The sequence below is a fragment of the Stenella coeruleoalba genome (genome assembly GCF_951394435.1).
Source record: "Stenella coeruleoalba genome assembly, chromosome: 14".
In the NCBI taxonomy this organism is placed as follows: domain Eukaryota; kingdom Metazoa; phylum Chordata; class Mammalia; order Artiodactyla; family Delphinidae; genus Stenella; species Stenella coeruleoalba.
The window spans coordinates 17622226-17639091 of record NC_137160.1 but is presented as its reverse complement, the minus strand read 5'-3'; the positions used below and the strand labels follow the sequence as shown (position 1 = coordinate 17639091).

The 16866-nt window shown below is 42.1% G+C and overlaps 1 protein-coding gene across 4 annotated transcripts in view; it reads left to right on the top strand.

Annotated features, from left to right (window-relative positions):
- WDR7 (WD repeat domain 7) overlaps positions 1-16567 on the top strand; it is a 370882-nt gene extending 354315 nt beyond the window's left edge. For 2 of the 4 annotated variants that reach the window (XM_079942515.1, XM_079942514.1), the window contains 2 exons: positions 7553-7657; positions 13572-16567. In XM_079942515.1, coding sequence (XP_079798641.1) covers positions 7553-7657; positions 13572-13775 — 309 coding nt within the window. In that variant the 3' untranslated portion in view covers positions 13776-16567. The remainder of the gene's footprint in view (positions 1-7552; positions 7658-13571) is intronic. The other 2 variants (XM_079942512.1, XM_079942513.1) reach the window with 1 other exon arrangement.
- Positions 16568-16866: the final 299 nt, after the last annotated feature.

Below are 16866 nucleotides of genomic sequence, written 5' to 3'. Positions count from 1 at the left end.
GAATTATGTCTTAAACTAGATTTTTTTCTTCTGTTATCATTATTTAACTTGAAAGAGTCTCACACACAACACAAACATACTACATCAGTTATTATAATTGAAGTGGGTATTTTTTAGTTACTGCATCCTGAAAATATTTGCTCTAGTAAAGCAGAAGACGGGTGTGTGTGTGTGTGTGTGTGTGTGTGTGTGTATACAGGTAAACATGTGTGGTCAGCTCCTGATTATCTGTAGCAAGAAAAAGAGGAAGAAAGACTAAGTGGTGAGACTTACGGAAAATTTATTTGAATCTGAAAAAGTTCCTCAATTGAATAGAAGGGAGTCAATGCCTAAGACCAGTAGATATTTTTTTCATAGAGGTTGCTGTTATGATGGCTACAATATTTTAAGATTGGAAATCAACTATTAAATGGTTACTCTCTACTTGTTCATTTGTAGATCTTCCTTTTTAAATTAATTTTGATAATGTATAATTGATATTAGTGAAAATATAAGCCTCAGTATCCTAAAAATCTGAAATTCTTACTAATGCCTAAATTACAATAGTGAAGCAATCTTGAGCATTTTTTGATTCTTACTATTCCTGGATAAGTGTGTTGTGCACACACATGTTCGTTATAATCCTCCACAAAGAAATTTCAAAAACGATTGCCTGTGTCTTAAGGATTACCAGTATGTAGATATCAAAAAAAATCTCCTTTAATTCATCAGTGTCAGTCAGTTTATTCCCAAATGACATTTAAGTAACTTTCAGTAACTGAAAATGTACAGTAAATGCTGCAGCTATTTTTAGGGACTAAAGTCTGTTTACTGGAGGCATTGTATCTTATAATAAAACTTAAGATAGCGAACTTTATTATATTTATCCTTAAATCTGTTTGCCATTAAGATGTTAAAATGATATCATATCTACTTGTCCTTTGCCCTGAATATATATTCTTTTCAGTTAGATAGTGATAGAAAATAACTCAATTCATTGAATCATTCTGATACCCCTTGGATTGGCAAATGCCACAATGGGTTGACTCTATAACATAGAGTTGGCATAATGTGAATAAAAAATATTGGCTTGTCCCTCCACCGAGAAAAGAAATTATTGAGTTGAACAACCCATTTTCAACCCTCAGATCTCTGTTCAAAATCATTGTAGAACCATCAAAGGGCAGCATCGAGGCAGATATGCTTACACAGTCATGGATAGTACAGCCAGTAAGAGAAGCTGGGCTCCTTGCAATGCTAGGGAATGTTTGGAGTGCATTTCCCATATACCTCCATTTTGGTCAATACTTTTAGTTTCCATCTTTTGTGTCCCAAGTGACAAAAAGCTGGGTCCCTAGTTTTATGATTCTTTCCTCAAGAAGTGCCTATTTATGGTACTTGTAGGCGGGTATTGCCTCTACGGGGGCACAGGCGAGCTCATGGGAGGGTGAAAACCTTCAGGGCCCTAGGAAGAGAGACTGCTGATGAGAGCAATGGGGCCACCATGCACCAACTTCCCCACCCCTGAAGAGGGGTGAGGCAGCTTCTAATCTTTAAACCTCTGTTTAAGGTCAAGGAAAAGAGTTTTCCTTCATCTACCATGATAGCAGTGGGCTCAGGGACCCTGCCTCTCCCCACAGGTGTGAGGACTGCGGGGCGTCAGCCGTCTGCAGGCCAACAACTTTACCAGCTTTTCCAGCCACGGTTGCAGGTTTGTGATAAAATAAGCATAGTCCTGGCCTCCTGCTTGGTGTTATGAGAAACTACAACGACAGCCAGTTGCCTGTTCCAGCACTCAGTCCGGTTTGAAATCCCACATTTTGAGACGTGGTTGACCTTTAAGATACCATCCAACTCTAAGATGTCATGCTTTGAAAGCTTGGAGAAAGTTTAAGGAAAAGCTACAGAAATTATTTTAAGAGTTGGAAAATGAGACCTGAAAGGAAAGGTTACATGGTAGTCACTGAATTTTTTTTTAATCCTGAAAATAAAAAATAAATAAGTAAGAAAGGAGCAAGTTGCAGTAACAGCCTTCAAGGCTATAAAAGGTTATCATACTAAGATTGGTGACCAGCTGTTCTCCATCTCTACTGAGGCTACAACAGAGGAAGCAGCCTACTTACACTGTAGCATTTTGGATTTAGATTTGAAAAAGGAAAAATTTCCTGACAGCACAGTGTTAAACACAGAAAGGGGGTTTGGCATCTTCTCTAGAGAGATTTGAAAACAGAATGGATTTTCATCTGGCCTGCTTTAAGGCAGCCCTGTGCACATACGGAAGAAAATGGGTGGCCTTTCAATGTTCCTGGCCACGTCATATGGTCTTAAGATCCCACACACAAAAGGGCTGCAGAAGGCTTAGTTCATAGTGGGAATTAAATTTGACTCGGGCCTCCTAATCGGCCATAGATGAGACTTTTTTTTTTAATGTATTATCATCTGCCTAAATCATTTGTTTCCTTGAGCAGGTGAACCTTAAATATATAATACAATTTTCACAAACTGGTTGCTTCGGAGAAAGGAAAGGGGTATTTTTTTCTTGAACATAATTAATTCTTAACTTTGCAACTCTTTTGAAATGGCTCTTTTTTGATGAGTCTTCCCCTTGCCTAACAAACAAAGCTGTCAGAGCAATGTCTTTGTCTCCCCTCCGCCTTGAGCCGTTCCCTCCCTACCGGTCAGCGGGGAAATCAGCAGCCTGTACTGGGATGTCAGAAAGGCACGCAAATCAGACCCTGATCCACCTCCCTCATCCGCCTTTTCCTGACTTTGGCTGCCTTTGGGAAGAGATGCCAGATGTTGGGTTGGTGCTTCGGGTACAGAGGAGAGCGTGTCCTGAACCTCACTTTGCGTTGTTTGTTATCAGTAAAGGACCAGCCCTAGGAAAATGTAGGTATTTGTAGGTCTTTGCTGTTGCCTCTCCTTTTCTTTTCGGGGCTCATCCTCACTTCCTGAGCACTCACTTCCCTGTATATCTGGCCTGTCTCCAGCTATTTCCTGTGTTTGTACACAGATGGACACTTCATTCAGGCTCACCCTAAACTCAAGGCATCTGCCATGCTTGTATCTCATGAAAGCAGGTTTGTCCTGTTTGCTGTCTGCCAGAGCACGTGCTAGGGAAAATGCCTCAACTGAAAGCATAATCGTATTTGTAGAAATTTCAGAGACCTGCGCAGCCAACGGGGGACACACCTGCAGCTCAGCTTCAGTCACCCCTCAGACCGTCGCTGCCTGTTTTCCTCCTGAGCCGGCCGTACTGCTCCCCAAGAAGGCCTGCGACCAGGGTGGCCCCCTTCCCTCTCAGGCCCTGCAGACCCTGGGGCTGTGAAAGTTCGGTCAAAGTCCTTTTTTTTGTTGTTGTTTAGTAACTGTTATACAAAATACATGGGTCAGTCCTTTTATAAGTCTTTCCCTTGTGATGGTGTTTATGATAGCAAAATTGTACCTGCATTTGGAAATCTCTTCTTCAGAATTTATGTTAAAAGTAGGAAATTTTGTTTGGCTGGAGTATTTTCCTCCCCTTTAAAAAAGTGACGAGGCCTGGAAATGACTAGATGTTCTCTTTGATCTTGTTCAGTCTGTAAAGTGGGTGCAGTAGAGTCCTACATCTTGGTTTCAATTCTCAAATTTGACATTTGGAAGCTGAATAGCAAGAACTCCAGGAAGAGAGAGCAGTTTTAGAGAATATTCTAGAAAGTCATAATTTGTATTGATGCTGACCAAATCATTTTGGAAATCCGTGTCTCTCCTCCTCTGTACAACAGGGTTAATTATATTCTTTGCCGAGCACATTGAATGTGCCTGTTAAAAACTGTTGGGTAAGTGCAAGTGTTGCTTCTTATTAATGAGGCCTCTCAGTTCCTTTTCTTTCATAAGAAAAAGGGGGAGAGAGTGTTTAACAATTCAGCACTCTGTCTCCTGCTAGGAATAATTGCTTGATTTCTTTTATTGTTCATAGCACTTCTTGAATTAGATTAATTTCTTTATATTCCATTTCTGTCTTTTCAAGACAGCAATTTCTTTGACTAAAAATATAACAGGGCATATGATACTCATCCACGTATAAAAAGTAAACCAAACCTCCTTTTATTTTGAAACCCATTGTTTTGGAAAATGTTCTTTCTAGTTGAGCGTTTAAGATCCCAAACCATTGGGTTTGCCCCATCACAAAGCACTTACAGGTTCACTGTGATCCGCACAGAGCTGCATCTCATGCCAGAATAGAGGGTTGAAGTCAGTTCAGGTGGTACCTGCGCAGATCTGAGAGAAATTCAGAGATTCTGAACAAAAGACAATGGCAACATTTCCATTACACTGGGGACTGAAGCACTTCTCAGGCTGAGACTGTAATGAACTCACCAGATGTACCAAACCATTTAAAATGGTGAGCTTCCCTGAGCTACCATGAGTGGTACTTGCTTTCTTAGGAGACAACAGGTCTATCAGCTGACACTGCAGTCAGTACCCTGTGGTTTTTCTCTATGTTGCTTTGAAAGACAGCCTGTGGGGCACCTCGCAGTATCACACTGTGTGTGTGTGTGTGTGTGTGTGTGTGTGTGTGTGTGTGTGTGTGTGTGTGTTGATGTGTTCTGATCTAAAGTATAGTTCCCCTTTGTTCAAAACAGACTTTAAAGAAACTAACACATTAAACTCAGTATCTCACCTTGACAATAAAAACAATGAAGGAAAACAGGACCGTGATTAGTCAAATGAGGAAGAAGTATTTATTACTAGACGCCTAGAATGAGCATAAATATAGTTCTGAGTTTCCTGGCAGGAAAGCAAGCTCGTGTGAGATTGTGTAATTATCTTTTCATGATAAAAGAAACCAACAAAATTTATCTGGAAAGATCAACATTTTCCTGGCAGAAAATTCCAAGATGAACTTAATTCACAGACACTAGATAACATAATGAAGAGTGTCTTCAGCTGACGTGGAAGTATTCAAGTGGACGTTCCAAACACTATAAAGGATGAAGATATAATATGAATATTAGGAGCCTGTGTGCTTGGCTTTCTGCCTTTACTACAGGGCCGCCTTAGCCAACCTCACGGAGGGGTATGTTAAGGAGATCATTGGGTTGGTACATCCTTTTGGACCTTCTGGGTTACAGCCTGCTCACTCTTGCACTCTCTTCTTATCTGAAGCACATTCTGCTTGCTGATTAGGGAGGGATGCTAATCTGAAGGAGGCAGGCTTAGCCTTCTGCTTTGAGACTTAGGGGCCCTAACTCCAGCAGGAGGGTTGAATCCACCTCTGCGTGGAGCTGGGCTTTGGTGGAGAGGGGGGCTTGCAAGAAGGGCAAGCTTTTAGAGGAGCTTTTAGTGTGCTCACACTTTTGATGCATACCAGGACCCCAGAGCATGGAAGAAACTATTTTGAATGAAATATTTTTAGTGGAAAGGTTGCATTAAATGCCATGACGGACCAGACAGGAAATAAGGGAGTCAGGCAGTCGGTGTTAAGCACACAGACCCGCTTGAGTCAGGGCTGGGACATGAGAGCAAACGCCCAGGCCCACAGGGCACCTCCGCTCAGCCTGGCCCATGTTGCCACGTGCAAAGGCCCAGGATTGCCAGAGTGGAAGCATTCCTGGGCTTTTCCAGGAGAGGCTAGAAATCTTGATTTTAAGTGATGTTTAATGAATTAGAATATAGGCTCAGAAACTGTTTTTAAAAATCATTTTGCAGGTCAAACCCAATATAGGTATAATCTGGTTTCGTATCTGATTTTTGGGGGGTTCATTAAATGGCATACTCAAGTAATTGATTTTTGTGATTGTTTCCATTTGTCTGGTCATGGTTTTTTTCAGCTTTATTGAGATATAATTGACATATAACGTGTAAGTTTAAGGTGTACAACGTGACGATTTGATACACTTGTATATTGCAAATGGTCACTCACCCTGGCGTTATCTAACCCCTCCATACCATCATGTGACTACCATTTCTTTTTTGTGGTAAGAACATCTAAGATCTACTGTCTTAGCAACTTTCAAGTATATTCATCTGATCATCTTTAAATAAGGAGGAGTAACACAAATATTAATATTCATTGAATTCTTATTATGTGCCGTGCATTGTGCAGAGGGCTATATATGTACTAACTCATTTAATCTTCACAAAGCTCTTTGAGGCAGGAATTATCAGTGTCATTCTCAATATCGTTATCAACATCATCATCGTCACCTCTGCTTCATAGACGTGGGTGCTCTTGAGGTTAAGGGACGTCAATAACTTGCGCCGGCTTCCACAGTAAGCAGTGGAGCCCGAGTGCAAGGCAGGCAGTCTGACTCAGAGCCGTGTCCTCTGCCGGCCCAAAGCCCAGTGCTACCAGTATAACATTTTTTTCTCTGAGTGTTGAAAAACAGGCATTATTTTGGATCCCACAGCGCCTTGTCTAATGACAGGAAAGAACGAAACCCAAGAAGCACTGAGGAACGTTCCCACAGCCCCATCCCTGTCTCCCTTCCTCATTGTAATCACTCAGATATGAATTGTGAGAAGTGTCTTACTGAAATTCACAGTATGGGTGTGGCAGGGCGGAGGTGGAGGGGCCCTGAATCACGCAGTGAGCTTGAAGCTCCCGCCAAGACTCAAGGCTCACAGTTCGTCATCAAGAAACAGCAGATGGAAACAACCCTTCCTAGCATTGCCTTAGTTTAAGGGAACACCTTTCCCCATTCTTTCCTAACCAAGAGGGGAGACCAACCTGCCGTTGTAAGCAGACTGAATATTGCTTCATGTGGTAGAGATACGGTCTTTAATAGTTTGTGTAGAAACAATACAGTATTATGCTAATTTGCTAAGTATTCCAGTCTTTTCGGTAACTATTAATATCATTAAACGTGAGTGTAATTTTTTCTTAGTAAAGACCTTTTATCAAAGACCGCGTCTAAAATACAACATCCTTTTTTTTTTATTCGTGGTTAAATCAATGATAGCTATTTGGCAAAGGCTCAGAATTATCCCTGTTAACTTGTTTTTAATAGCATTTAACTTATATGTGTGCTCAAACCTCCAATTCATGCGTGTATGTATGTGTACTAATTGTGGCCATATGCATTTAAACACAGTGCTATTGGTGGGAAATGAAGCGTAAAATGTGAAAGATGTATAATTATTAAGGGGTTGGAATTATAGTTTTTGACTCCTTCCAGAACGGGGATGTTATGACACAGCTTTGATTGGTTTTCATTTCAGATGAAGTTCCTGGGTAGATTTGGTGATCAGTTTTTCACCTTCCTAATTAATTGTAAAATTCTTCCGTCTCATGGACATAAATGAATTAACACATTGGTTTGCCCGTTAATATATGCTTTTCCTTCGGACTCATGCTGTCCTCCCAAGTAGGAGACAGGAGGACTCCTCAGAACAAGGTCAAAGCCCCTGGATGTATCAGTGAGAGAACTTTGGTTGCTTTTCCTCTTTTTCTAACCTAAATTTGAAGTAAAGAACGTTAATGGTTTCTAATAGCCATGACATAACTTTTTCAGCATTGAACGTATTTGCATCCGTATGCGTAGCAGCTCTGTGCAGTGCATACGATGAATGACTCTGAATTCTATTTCAGACAATCCATGGTCACAAGGGACCCATCACTGCCGTGGCCTTTGCTCCTGATGGACGATATCTTGCCACCTACTCAAACACAGACAGCCACATTTCCTTCTGGCAGGTAAGTGAACATGCTGCAGGGTCTTGACGTGTGGTGCACGATCCGCTTGTGCTGGGAAAGGCTCCCTTGTGCCCTCCCTCCCTTCTTTCAACAGATATCAAGTACTTATTGCTTGCTGGTTATGTGCCAGCTGCCAGCACGCAGGGGCTACTGAGAATACAATTAGCAACCTAGAAGGAGGGGGTCTGCTCTCACCAAGCTTTCAGTCTGAGGGAGACGCAAGTAAATCAGCAAGTAACCACAGTACGGGGGGAACCTGGGAGTAAGGTTGTGGGCCGGCTTCACAGAGGCAGCGACACCTGAGCTGAGACATGGTGACATCAAGGAAGGGCCGGGCATTCAGGGTAGGGAGGGGTGGGTGTTTGGAGAGAGGTAGGCATCATTCAGATGTAAGTGAGGGCCTGGCCCGAAAGGAATTGGGGCACGGAGCGCTGCTCAGGCTGTTAATTTACACAAGGCATCCAGACAACGCCAACAGGGCATAGGGGAAAGGGCAACCTCGTATTAACTTCATGCCCCATGTGTATTATCTCATTTGCGTTGGCTTTCTGAATTTCCACATAATGCTCTTCATTTCCAAGCTTTTAAAACATTTTCAAAAATCTGAGTATCACTGACTGGCAGTACATGAGAACAGCTCTGTTCGATTATGATTACAGTGAATATTAATTTGAGCAACTGAGTTTTATAATAGAACTTGTTTCATCCTCAGTGATTAACCTCCATCGCATCTTCGTTTTTTTTTTTTTTTTTTTTTTTGCGGTACGCGGGCCTCTCACTGTTGTGGCCTTTCCCATTGCGGAGCACAGGCTCCGGACGTGCAGGCTCAGCGCCATGGCTCACGGGCCCAGCCGCTCCGCGGCATGTGAGATCCTCCCAGACCGGGGCACGAACCCGTGTCCCCTGCATCGGCAGGCGGACTGTCAACCACTGCGCCACCAGGGAAGCCCCACATCTTCTTTTTAATTACCTTACTCCTGATAATTACAAAAAAGTTAAACATTACCAACTCCCCCCCGCCGCAAGTTAATATAAAATTCTGTTACCTATCCTAGGATGCAGGTATGTTTTATGAGATTCAGTTTATTGCTTTGAAAGCTAAAAAAGCAAATAAAAGTTTAAACAAGACTTCACAATGTGACGATTTTTAAAAACTCAATAGCTAATGTAATGTAAAACAGATACAATAAATTGCTTAATTAACCACATGCTATTGAAGCATGACAGCTTCCAGATCTGTCCTAGCTTTTTCTACTTTTCCTCTAATTTAGTTTTCCAGTCTGTTTTCTTATTATCCTTTCTTCCAGAATATATCTCCAGCATCTTAATTGGCTCATATTAAACTTTTCCTTAGAGATGTCACCGAGTCTTCATTTTTCCTAGCGGGTAACCCCAGGACTCGTATTTTATCCCACTGAAATCCCACAGCAAGTCCATAAACAACGCTTGCCACATTGGTCCTGTAGATAGTGTCTCTACCAACTGTTCTTTTCTGCCAACGCAGTGGTGTCTGTGACACCGACTGTACTTTGATACACATTTTCCTGAATTTCCTGTTCTCTTGAAATCCCGGAGGAGTGTCCATGTGAAACTCCCTTCATTTGGCGTGTATCTGGTGTGGAAGCGCGGGGTGCCAGCCTAGCTTTAGGGACATGGAACCAAGCAGTCTGGGGTCCCTGCTTTCCAGGAGCTTGTGTTCGCCCCATGCTTTATTCTTGGGAATAAACAAAACCAGATCTCTTCTTTTTTGTTGTTCAATTTTTCTTCCTGCTAAGAAAATATACTTCCTTATATAAAGGGATACCTCCTAAATTGGCCAGATGTGAAACTTTCCCCAGTATTTTCCTGAATGTCTAAGTGGTAAACCTTTTCCCCCTTATCTAGGTCTTCAGAGACCTATTTGGATATGTTCATCCCTTCCTTGAATCTTTTTCTATGTTTATCAGAGTTGCTGCCCGGCTCATTGATGGAATTATCGTTAGCATCTTCCTCACCCCGGAGATCAAGATTGTTCCTTAGATGCTGTCTTTTTGAAGCACCTCTTTCTGTCCTCCAGGCTCCTGCTGTTGCCTCCGGGCTTCGCCAAGTGCACTTAACCCTGCGCGTCTGTCCATGCGGCTCTGCCCAGCTCCTTTCCTTCGTCTGCACTCTCTTCTCCAGGGGCACCTTGTGTTACTTGCAGGGGTGGGTGTTCAGCAGACAGAGCACCCAAGCAACTCAGGCAACACCCAGGTCTTTCTTGCCTCTAAACCCAATGTCAGAATTTAAAATGTGGCCCATTTCTTCCCTGCTTAAATTATACCCAGCTTGGTCTTAAAATCTAAGTGGAAGACACAGAAATATCATTTCAACTTTCTCAAGAAAATACAATAAAACCTCTTCCAGAAGTATAGTGGGTTTTTATGTGAATTAAAGGGAGTCCAAAAAGCAGTGTTAGATCTACCGTGGCTCTCCCCAAATGGGCTGGGCTGATTTATTTATATACATATTGTTTAGGTCTAATGATGTATGATAATACTTTTATATGATTCCAGTAAATGTACTGCAATATATTTTGAAAACTTAATGAAGCCTTATTAAATATAGAGCCTTACAAAAGCCATCAGCTATTAAAATCTTTGCTGAGAAATGAGTGTTAATGAGAATTACTGGTTGGATAATTACTCAAGTGAGACTTAGTAAAAGGTTTGGGTGCAACATTACTTGCACTGAGAATAGCATTAAAACACTTCCTGTTTTGATGAATTACATCTGTATGTATGTCTGTGTGTTCAGAAAATAATCTTCTCAGAACTGGTCTTGTGAAGCATTATTTTTAAAGGGAAGGAAAAAGCCATGGTTGCCGTTAGTTCGTTTACATACTCAGCCGCTAAATGATGTAATTTGGCAATCTTTCAAGCCCTTTGATTCTCCAACAACATATTCCTACTATTTGAATATTTCACTTCAGTGTATCCATTGGTATGTGAGCCAGGAGAGTTTAGAAATGAAATACAACCATCATTCTGTCACCTGAACTTTACCACCACCCTCCAACAATTAAGTATCCTCTTCCAGGAATGCTAATAATAAATTAGATGGATATTGGTTTCATTTAGTTTTCTTTATTCCATCATCCAATAGAATACTATTCAGCCATTTTAAAAGGATGATGTAAATCTATAGTCATTAACATAAAAAGATTGCCCTCAACATTTTGTTGAATGAAAAAAGCGGATTGTGCAACTGCCTTTTAATATGAGCCTGTTTAAGTAAAACTCCTTAAACCTGCTTCTCCTTATGTGGATATAGGCTTGGAGATCTGGGAAGAGGTTTACCAAAAGGTTAGTGATTGTCTCTGGGAAATGATATTTCAGAGGATTTTTGCTTTCTTTTTTATACTTCTCTTTATTATCTGAATTTTCCACGATGAGTATTTATTACCTTGGTAGTGAAGAAAAAAGCTAATGTGACCAAATATTATAATTCCATGTAGTTTTCATTCATGCAGGACTCAGATTGCCTTTACTTATGCCAGTAAATTTGTAGCCAGTCTCTGATCAAATATTAATATTGAATAACAAAATGGCTAGTTGTTTTGGTGAGAGTTCTTCAATGGAGCTTACTGGAAAAATCAATACCCACCCTTACTACTTCAGATTCATCTCTTATTTGAAGAGATCATAGGAAAAGGCTGGTGTGAGGAACAACAAATTATACTTAACATGAGAGTCTTTGTCTTTCCATCTGTTTTCTACCATAATCGTTATGTACTGTGTAGAATTTCACATAGCCCTGTTCTGAGGCAGGAGGGCTGTTTGACCCTAACAAAGCATTTATCAATCATCTGAAGGATGATTCAACTTGCAAGGAGAACCCAGATATAATAATGGACTTTTTGGGGAAACCTTTCCACCTGTCACATTCCAATAAGATGTTCTCTCCCTGCCCACTTTAGCCTTCAGCCCACTTCTTGTACGTGGCTAAATTTGAAGGAAGGACTTAAAAATAAGGATGTGTCTGAGCCTATCGGATGCCCCTAGCTTTTTGAGCCATCAGCAGAAATCAAGCTTCATACACATTTTCATAGAAAATCCATAAAGAATGAAAAATACTTTGTAGTTATTTATCAACTGAGAAATTAGATTTTTTAAAAGCACAGTGTGCCTGTTGATGCCAGTTCATTTTAACCGGCAATTTTCCGCATCATTTGGAGCTGCTCTGTAAGAGGACTAAACAATGATGTCTGTTACTCTTGGTACAAGTGAGAACTAGCAAATCAAGCTCGCCATCATTATTTATATTTAAGCTATTTGGGAACCTCCAGAAAGCAATAAGGCCCTGATTTTTATCTTTTGTGGAGTTTTTGGAAAAAGGAGGGAAGGACGCAAGGAAAGAGGTTCTTAGAGGATGACGGTAAGGTACTGCCTGACTTTACATGTTAACTGCACTTTAACAGAAAGAGTTAATGATAATCGTACATTTGGTTTTAAAATGTGACCTCGTACACTAGTGATTTTTTTTCACCTCTGTGTTGTGTTCGGCACTATTATTAATGCAGGAAAATCAGTAACATTAGTCATCTTAAAAGGGTTATTACTCAAGATGATTTAAATTGTGAAAATGTCAGTGGAGCCTGCACGCGTCCTGCCAGAGATGCCATGATTTACACCCCCTGACACCATCCTGCTTCTGAGAAGGGCCAGGGAAGGAATGGCTTAAATATTTTGCACTGATCCAAATGCAGAGCATGATATCAGCAACAACACACCTTAAATGTCCTAGGACGTGCCAAGGTTTCCTGTGTCAACCGTGTGTACACATTGGAGCGTAATCTGCATGCTTGAAGCAAGTCCCTAGAATCACGTACATTCAGGTGGAGGTACTGCTGGAGAGAAGAATTGAACATGAAAATTAGTGCAAAGAAAAATATTATTTCCAAGCCCTCTTTCCTGATGGGCAGTGTGCTTGCCACGTGATTTGCAATAGCACAAAAGGTGACTATTGAAAAAATGTTGAGTAATATTTAGAATCTAAAGGATTCTTCAGACTCAGTCGCTCAGATGACAGTTCACTTAGATAACGGCCATTCAGCATTTAGCACTTCAACATGAATGCATAGTTGTTCATGAGCCATAATTTCCATGTTATTTTCCATTTACATGAACGAATTAAGAGAGCTTAAGACTCAAGTCAAAGCCAGAAAGGCTGCCCAAAAAGCAGAAATCACCAGCTGATTAAAACCTCCTGCCAATAAAGTGTTAAGAGTGTGCTCTCTTTAGCGCGGCCGCAGAGCAGTGGGCCACACATGCAGTGTTGAGAGGCGGCTGATTCTTGCTTTTTCCTTCAAAATAAACTAGCGCTTTCCAGAGTTTGGAGTTTTTAAAAAGCAGGTGAGGAGGGAAGGTGTGGTAGGTGGACAGGAGAAGGGGGGTAAGTTTTGAGCTTTGATCTGGTCACCTGTTACTCTACTGCTTATCTTTGCTTCATTTTCTCAAACTAATTCTAAGTCCCCAGACTTGCCTTTGGGGGCTCGTTCTTCAGGGGATGCAGTGAGCACCATCACTAAAGGACAGAGAAGTCTGCCATTTGAAATAACCGCTGTTTCCACATATTGTCTGATTGGACCGTTTTATTAACGTGTGTCGTTTAGCCGCCTTCTTAAAGGTGGGTGGGCTTTCCTGCTGTCCGGTTCTACCCACCAGGTAAAATTCCTGCGGGTTTACGCATGTGCTGTAACAGCATCAGAACAGTTTCAAATACACTGAAAGGAGCCCTTTAGAGGTTAACAATAGACTCTTAGATGACCGTGAAGCCTCATGATGGAGGAGAAAGTGACCGCAAGGGTGTGTCCCTCGAACCCCTCTCTGTGGCGGGGAAAGGGAAGCGGTTCCTGCAGTGACACGTGTGCTCTCCTGTCCCCGTGTCCCTCCAGATGAACACCTCCCTGTTGGGGAGCATCGGCATGCTGAACTCGGCGCCCCAGCTGCGCTGTATTAAGACCTACCAGGTGCCCCCCGTGCAGCCGGCGTCCCCCGGCTCCCACAATGCCCTCAGGCTGGCCCGGCTCATCTGGACCTCCAACCGCAACGTCATCCTCATGGCCCACGACGGCAAGGAGCACCGCTTCATGGTCTAGGGCTCGTGTCTGCGTCCCCGTTCTCCCAGGTCTCCAAGCCCAGAGTCCCGTCCTTCCTCAGTGCCCACACCCGCCGGGGTCATGGGGGGCACAGCCGGGTCTGTGTCCCTCCGCATGGTCCCCGGGGGCAGACTCCTGCTCGTGCCACCTATTGACTGAGGCATGCACACATCGCTCCGCAGGAAGTGGCCGTCCGGTCCCCAGGTCGTTTCTCACCGCCGCAGAGGGAGGGGCAGCCAGCAGTCCCGTTGCTCGGTGCACCAGAAGCCCGGAAATCAATAACCACTGTGATTGCACTGCCAGCCCGGATCAGCAGTTTCTTCACGCTAAAGCCCACCTCTGAATGCTGTTGGAAGCTGGTTGTTCTGACATTGGGTTTTGAGGTCATGTGGCAGTCCTAATTATTGATACCATTTTCCTTTGGATTTCCTAAAACGTGCTATTGTTTACCAGAAAGATTCTGTGTTTACGTGGGGTTTTTTCCTCCGGGAGATTGCTAGGCAATTACTCAATCCAATTTCCTAGGGTTTAGCCACTACCTTCTTTATTAACACCTAACCGATTGGAGATTAATGAGAAAATACACACACACACAAATTTTCCTTGTGGAGACTACAGTTTCCCAGACACCTAGCCTTCTAAAATGCTCATATCCCGCTCAAGTGATACTGTATTTAGTAGCTCAAAATCAAAATGATCACTACTTATGATCTAGTTAATATAATTATCCAGTCACTATAATCTCTTAAATGGACTTTTGTAATAAAGAACCAAGTTTGAAAGTATAGCGTATACCTGAAAAGAAGATTCCTTGGCTACAGATCTTTTTAAGAAAGAGCTTACCCCTTCCTTCCAGAAACTTCACAGACCTGCAGTTCCCATAAGTCAGCTATCATGTAATAGTTACAATTCAGCCTTCAAACTACTACTGATCAGTTAAAGGAAAGCTAAGACAGCATTTCTTTGAAACAAGTATCCTAGAAAGTTATTAACTACGGCACAAGCATTCAGGAGCATGCAGTCATCCTCAGTATCCGCGGAGGATTGGTTCCGGGACCCCCGAGGGTACCAAAATTCACATATACTCAAGTCCCTGATATAAAATGTCAGAGTACACGGAGGGCTGACCGTGTGTACAAATGTGGAGGCTCTCAGTCTTTCCGAATCTACCCGAACGTTGCAGTAGGGTGTTCATCACACTTCCAAGTAAGCTTTAACTCGGTCATTTTCTTCTCCTTATGTCAGATTATGCTGGTCCTTCCTCACAATAATGGGAAAAAAAATCTGTAAAATAATATTTTGGATGACTCGCTCCTAATAAACCTTGGTCTGTATATAGTTGGGGATTTGGTTGGTTGGTTGGTTGTTGATTGGTCGGTTAATTGGGCAAAATGGTTTATTAAATACAAAAATAGAAAATGATTTATTAAATTCAGAAAAAATACGTGAAGTTTACAAAGCAACCAAAATGATAACGGGAGTGTCTAATTTAAAAAGCATAGATTGTCAGCGTTTATATAATATACAAAAAAAGTAGGATCACAGTCCAGGAACAAATACATCTGTTATTTTATTGAAACAGATTTCTAAAGAACATGTTAGGAAATTTAAGACCACTAGAACATCTCTTTCATGTCGACATGAAGTCTGTCATTTCTAGTGACGGCAAACCCATCCTATACCTTGGTTTTAGACTTTAGGTATTCTTAAAGAGTGAATTTGTGCCATATGCATGTGCAGCGTATGTATAAAGATTATGTATGTAGCTTCCCAGGAAGAAGCTCAGAACTATACAGCGTAGACTTGCTTGTTTGGTGAACATGCTGTTGTGCCCGATATAGATAGAGAAACCTGAGGAGAACGAGGTGCTCTCGGTTTTTCCAGTGGTTTCCCGAGTCTTCAGTGCGAGTACCTGGCACGTGTTCACTTTATGAACTGAAATGGGGATTAATTTATTCTAGACCACAAAGCTGCTTTGGAATGATGAAGTGTAAAAGTATACCTTAGAGATTTTTTTTTTTTTAAACAGAATGTTCAGGGCATCCAGAGGAAGGTGTGAGGCTGTGGGCAGGCCACCCCAAAGCATGGATGGCACACCCCATGGAGGGTTAGAACAAAGCTGTGAGGGCCCTAGGAGCCAAATACCTGGGCAGTGGGCCTCGGCCAGCTGGCCACACAGCCTGGCTGCACAGACAGCCAAAACTGTTGGCCCCTAGAACATCACAGTTGTAAAACTCCGGGGTGGATGGTATCTGATGGTGAGACAGACACCTCTAACTGCTAAACCAACATCTGCATTCTTGTTCACACCAATCTCTCCTTGGCTGTTTTGACAACCACAGTTGCAAACTTCATCACAGCTCAGATTTTCTCAGCACTGAGGTAAACTTTACCTTGTCATCCCAGTGTACGCTTTTGGTGTCTTATTGATCTTGTTGGCGCTGTATTTGGACCTGTCCTTGTAAACGTAGAGACGTATGTGGCTTCATTGGTAATTTACAAGTGAAAGATGATGTGATACCTGTATGAAAATGTAATGATTGAACTCGCTGTGTACAGCACGTGACGTAAGATGTCTGCCTCTCGAGGCATTTCTTGATGACTCCACTTAACAGATTCTATATGTGCTGAATGTCCCTGTGTACTTACGTGTGTTAAATAAAACTGAATTGTACTGAAGATTGTTTTTCTCATTAAAAACATTGTTCACTCTTAAACGTTCTCAGTTGAGATCCCTGTGCTTTCTCCCAATTTTGGTACCAAATTAAGCCTTCTATTTCTGTCTGATTATTCATTTCCCTGGAGAGCTAGCTTCAGGAAAGGCAAACTTGTCCACAAAGGAGAGCAGAGCAGTAAAGGAGTCTCTCTCCCAGCTGTGGAAGTGAGAACCACACTCCTACCAAGACCCAACGGCACCCTCTGTGGTTTGGGCAAGGGAATTGCATGCCTGTTGCTTTATCTCCACCTTAAATTGCTTCTAAATAGACTGTTAATCGCACCAAATTTTATCTTGTCAGATTTGATGACACGGCTTGACTGCCCTGGGGTGGGGGGCTGGGCTGAGATCATTAAATTAATTTCATTTAATACT